The 5,524-nt window shown below is 28.1% G+C and overlaps 1 protein-coding gene across 2 annotated transcripts in view; it reads left to right on the top strand.

The window, feature by feature from the left end:
* LOC100784824 (guanine nucleotide-binding protein subunit gamma 3) overlaps positions 1-2,510 on the top strand; it is a 3,710-nt gene extending 1,200 nt beyond the window's left edge. For both annotated transcript variants that reach the window (XM_006597808.4, XM_041010131.1), the window contains 4 exons: positions 588-640; positions 728-772; positions 854-898; positions 1,596-2,510. In XM_006597808.4, the coding sequence (XP_006597871.1) occupies positions 588-640; positions 728-772; positions 854-898; positions 1,596-1,944 (492 nt within the window). In that variant the 3' untranslated portion in view covers positions 1,945-2,510. The remainder of the gene's footprint in view (positions 1-587; positions 641-727; positions 773-853; positions 899-1,595) is intronic.
* The last annotated feature ends 3,014 nt before the right edge of the window (positions 2,511-5,524 follow it).

Raw genomic sequence — 5,524 nt, 5'->3', positions numbered from 1 at the left:
TGTTTCTTTACATTCGGTTTAATTTTTCTTTTTCATTTTATTTTAGGGGTATATGGGACCTAGCCTTTTTCACAACGGATATTAATTTTTTACACTACTGCATTATGCTTCTTTTCATATCCAATCATACTAAATTAGCATTTATTAATATTCAATTATTTACTGAATTATAAGTTGTAATTGTGAGCCAACCACTAGCATTTATTAAGCATGGAGAGGAAAAAAAGTAAAAACAGTGCCGAACTTTTAAACTGTGCTCCTTGGATGCCGATTGAGGGATTCACAGTAGACCATAGCTTCCTAGATTGTGAATCTTATGCAGTTATGGAATTGCATGCATGTTAAAATTATGTTAGCAATAATTTTTAAAATTATAAAATTAGCTTACCAAAATAAAAGTAATTTATAAAATTAAGAAAAAAGCAAAGAACGACACATTACATGCAAGCGTGATACCACTATCAATCTTGCAATTTTGCATTGAATTAATTTGTGATAGACACTTTAATTGAAGCCTTGTTAAATACCTTCCCTTTCTGGCCTCTTTGGTGTTAACCAAAATTTATTGACAATTTTGCATCAAACAGGAAGAGTTAAAGTCTTCTGAAGGCCTTCAACCTGCTTCAAGATGCTGCAAAGAGTATGTCTATTTGTGGAATTTCTTGTATAATATTATAATTATTGCTAGCTAAATTAACTTTGTTAATTGAATGCAACACTATTGCAGGATTGCCGATTTTGTGATGGCAAACTCAGATCCTCTGTTACCTACGTAAGAAATGCTCTTGCCAAACTTCCCTTGTCAGTTTAAAAATAAAAGATCATGATTATTATATCTTTCTCATTCAAGCAGGAGCAAGAAGAACCACCAGTCATGTAGCTTGTGGAAGTGGTTGTGGTACCCTTTTTTGTTAATTAATTTTGTTAGTTGATTTATTTAGTTAAAGGATTTTACTAACGGGTGTCGTAAATACATTGGTTAAAAAATTAAAAGAGAAAATGTTTTATTGAAAAATATCTAAGATTACATATAGAGGAATGCATTTTTATGCATCTCAAAAAAAAAAAAAATTTACTTCTTTAATGAGTGTCCTAATATCACCGGTGAGTAGTAACTATTTGGGATTCTGTGTAAAAAGCTATGTTAGAGTCTGATCTAGCTTTGATGGGTGACACGGACTTATGTCTAACTTTAAAAGATCATGCCTAGTTTTCTATCCCCTTTATCCTTAGTTTAGCTTCATACTAGCATACTGCTGAATCTGACAGTGTTGAATTCAACAACAACAAAAAAAAAAAAGAATCTAACATTGTTGTGTGTGTATCTGAGATGAACCAGATAATAATTCATAAGCTGCTTTATTTTCATTTCATAAACCAGCAACTTCTAACATAATAAACCTTGTACAATAGCTAATGATGCATGAATGCTTCAAAATTGTTGACAATCCCATACCACACCTGCACCATATACCTGAAGAACTTAAAGAAAAAACAATTTAAAAAATAAAATAAAAAATAGACTAAGGTTTTAAAATTATGAGTAACCATATCACTACTTTATTGAATAACATGAGAGTGGCCTTTTTGTGCAGTGACATCCCTTGCTTTAACTTGTCTTGGATCTGCCATTGGTGCTGTGATGGGTGCTTTGAACATCAAAACTTGTCAAGTTGCTGTTCCCACGGCAAACCATGCAACTGCTGTTCTAGTTGTCTTCCATCTACCAATTGCTCTTGCTGCTCTAATGGAAGATCACATTGCTGCAAAGATAGCTGTGGTTGCAAAAATTGTTGCACTCTCCCAAGTTGCAATTTTGGGTGGCCTTTTCCCTCTTGCTGCATCTGCAAATGCTCTTGCTCTTGCTCTTGCCCAAAATGTCCCAAGGTTCGTCCATGTTGTTGTTGTACAAATTGCTGTTGGAACCCTTGTTCATGTTTCTAGTATAGTGTTACAAAAAAATTTCGAAAGCTATTATTTTCTATAAAAATTGTATTTATAGTAGCAATTTCCTAAAATTGACAATATAGAGGCTTAAAATTATAGATGTTCTGCTAATCTTTCATCATGTGGATACTACTTACTAGAAGCAAATGCAATATTTCCCACTAGCAATTATGGGTTACAAAAATTTTGACCCCTTTCATTTCTTTGCTGCTCTGAATTTCCAGACAGTACCATTACATGTGAAATGAAAGACGCAATAGCGGAAAAATGCCGTGGAGTCCGGATCCATAGTATGATTAGCTTATTCATTTGTTTTCTTAGTATGGAAGCTAGTAATAAATACCTTGATTATTGATAATTTTCTTTAATTTCTATTGATACTATTATTTTTAATTTACCCTTTTGTAAATTATTAAAAATAAATTGAGCCTATTGATGGCTAGAAGGAAATATCAAATAAAAAATTAAATTTGAGGAAACAAAAGTTGTTTAAAGTAAAGTAAAGATGAATAATCAAAAGGTTAAAGCACAAACAAAAACAAAAATCAGTTAACGGGCCAAAACGTTTTTCTTTTTAGCTCATTGCCTCGTTCATCGATTTGAACCTGTTTAGTTTTTTTTTTTTAAATCCCCTCGGATTTTTGAAGTCTGGAATATAAATATTACCCTTTTTACCACCTCGTTTAACCTGGAAGAAAGTTGGTGATGTAGGAATTTTTTATTACATTTCATAAGGTGGATTAATATTATAAGATTATATTAGTCATTTATTATTAATGTATTTTATTTTATTTGATCAAATTAAGTAAGTGAATTTTTTTAGACAATTAAATAAAATAATATAGACTTAAACAAGTAGATTTCAGTGTCGGTTCATTAGAAGATAACGAAAACTCTGTTAAATTAATACGTTACAAGAAGATTATAGTTCTCAATACACTAAATCGTCACACATAATTTTTCTTTTCTCGCATCTGAATTGAGAAAGAATCATATTCTCATTGTTCGTGATCATGAAAGATAATCAAAAAGATCTTACAACAAAAATTAAAGAACGCTAAAATCAAAAATCAATTACAATCTAAATATTTTATTTCATTCTTAATAATTAAATATGTTATAGATTCTAACCCTTTTCATGAATTATCTTAAATTATATATATGTCAATTTTAGGCGTCCTCTTAAAAAATAAAGATCAAAGATATTCTAGGTGATCTATGAAATTCGAATAGCAGCAAAAAATATGTCATGACCATGTGCCATCTTATCTTGGTAACTGTTTAATGACACATGAAGTGTCTTTTCCTTTCAGCACCTAGATTTGCTCAGGGGCTAAAAATCGTTTGGACATTAGACATAGGCACTTTGATGATATAACTAGACATTTGAAATTTATGGTCCAAGTTTTAACTCAGATGACACAGTTTGTTTGTACTATGGTCGAAGAACTAGATAACACCTTCACTCGTCTAATTAATTGCACTCATGTAGATGAAATGAAAGAGAACGATAAAAACAAAACAAATTTACAGTGTGGAGTGTTTCCATATTTGTAAACGTAGCCCATCTGACCTCAGGGCAATTGACAGCGATAATAAGGTTTTCGATTTTCCAGAAATTAGTTATTCGAATCTTGTGAAGGAAATAGCCTTGCCTAGGAAGAACTTGATTCTACCCAAAATGACCTCGGGCTTCACGCAAAATAAAAAGCAATTGGAAGTTGCAAATTGATGTAGTAATGAAAATGTAATAAAAAAAATAGGTTTAAAAATATTTTAATCCCTTATGAATATTTAATTTTATTTTGCGTTGAGTATTTGATAAAATATTAATTTTATTTTTGCTTCTTAACTATTTTTAGTATTAATAAATTAATGAATTTTGTGAGTTTATTTTTTAATAAAATTTTACATTTATAATTATTTAAGAATAAAATAAAATTCGTTAATTTATCAAAAAATAATCACAAAATTAACTAATTTATCAAGGATTAAAATAAAATATCAATGATAAAAAATAAATAAAAAATATTTTATTAAAGACTTAACGCAAAATAAAAATTTGTTATATAACAAAAGTAAAAATTAATTATTTATTAGAGATTAAAAATATTTAGTAATAAAAATATCAAAAAATATTACATGAACATTCATTGCACTATTTGACACCTAGAAAGAGAAAGAAAATAAAAATATAAGTAAGATAGAGTTTATGATGTGATAAAAAAAAAAGAAAAAATAAGAGATATTTAAAATAATGAGATGTTTGTATATTATTATTCAAAAAAATTATTAAAATATAACTTAAATAAAGATATATTAGTATTTTTTGTTAACTATCTCCCATTCCAATTAGTTATTAGAGTTTCACTTCACTTATTTATATTAATCTTTAATGTAAATTTTTAAATTATACGAATTATTGGAGTAAAACTCTTAGGAAATACCATTTGGTATTGCATCTAAACTAAGTTTTGTCCCTATAACATAATAATACAATAAAATATATTTTTCATCTTTTAAAATATTTTGAAACGTTGGATTTAATCCATATAAAAGCTTAGGTGGTATTTAGTTTGAGTATTTATTTTCTAGAATAATTTTTATATTCCAAATTTTCAAAGTTTAGAAAATATGTATCAAGAAGAAAATATTCTAAAGTGTTATCACGTTTTCACTTTTTCAAAAAATATCAAAAATATTGAATTATTGTTTTTAGTTTTTGGTCTATTTTTAAAAATATTTTCAAAATTTTAAACAAATATATTTTCACTCTTATTTTCAAAAGAAAATAAAAAAACACACACACATACAAACTGAGTGTCACCTTAAATTTTAAAGTCTCCACATTTATTAAAAGTGATATGATTTTTGTCCTGTATGTAGTATATATTGAAACTAAAAATGTACTAAATTCTCTATTAAAACAATGTATTAATTTTATACAAAAAAAAAACTTAAAACTAACATTCTAAAATATTTTCAGAGACAGTAAACATGTTTTACTCTTATTTTTTTCTATAATATATATATAGAGAGAGAGAGAGGAAAAAAAAAGTTATCCTAAGCATAAATTAGAAAACTAATGCAATCAAGATGTATATTTGAATTTATGAAATTTCACGCTGTTGCTTTTGCACTTTGGCAGCACAAGGCTCAAATTTGTTAAGGAGATCTACTGGTTGTTGTTGTTAAAAAGGATGTAAATTATTATAAATTTTTAATACTATTTTTTATTCTTATGAATAAAAAAATATAAACCTCGAATTTGTGGAGTAAAATGAAATCTCATTCTTAAGGATAATTAGCGTAGCCAGTCGTTTATACATACAATCAACCCCTTGTTTTGTAACATTAGTTTTTACTGGGTACATACAACTAAACAAACAAAACGAGCATCTCTTCTCGCTCCTTCTTCTCAATCTCTCCTCTCTTTTTTTCTCCAATTCTCACAAGAAAAAAGAAATACACAACCTTCTAAATTGTCCAACTAAATAATGTTATAGTGTTGGCTGACATCAACAAAAGCCTCAATCAGTTCCAACAGTGGCTGTGCAGAAAAAACCCACAAACAAAC

This window comes from Glycine max, chromosome 15, assembly GCF_000004515.6.
Source record: "Glycine max cultivar Williams 82 chromosome 15, Glycine_max_v4.0, whole genome shotgun sequence".
NCBI lineage: Eukaryota > Viridiplantae > Streptophyta > Magnoliopsida > Fabales > Fabaceae > Glycine > Glycine max.
The sequence above is the reverse complement of the archived record's forward strand: the minus strand, read 5'-3'. Positions and strand labels throughout refer to the sequence as shown.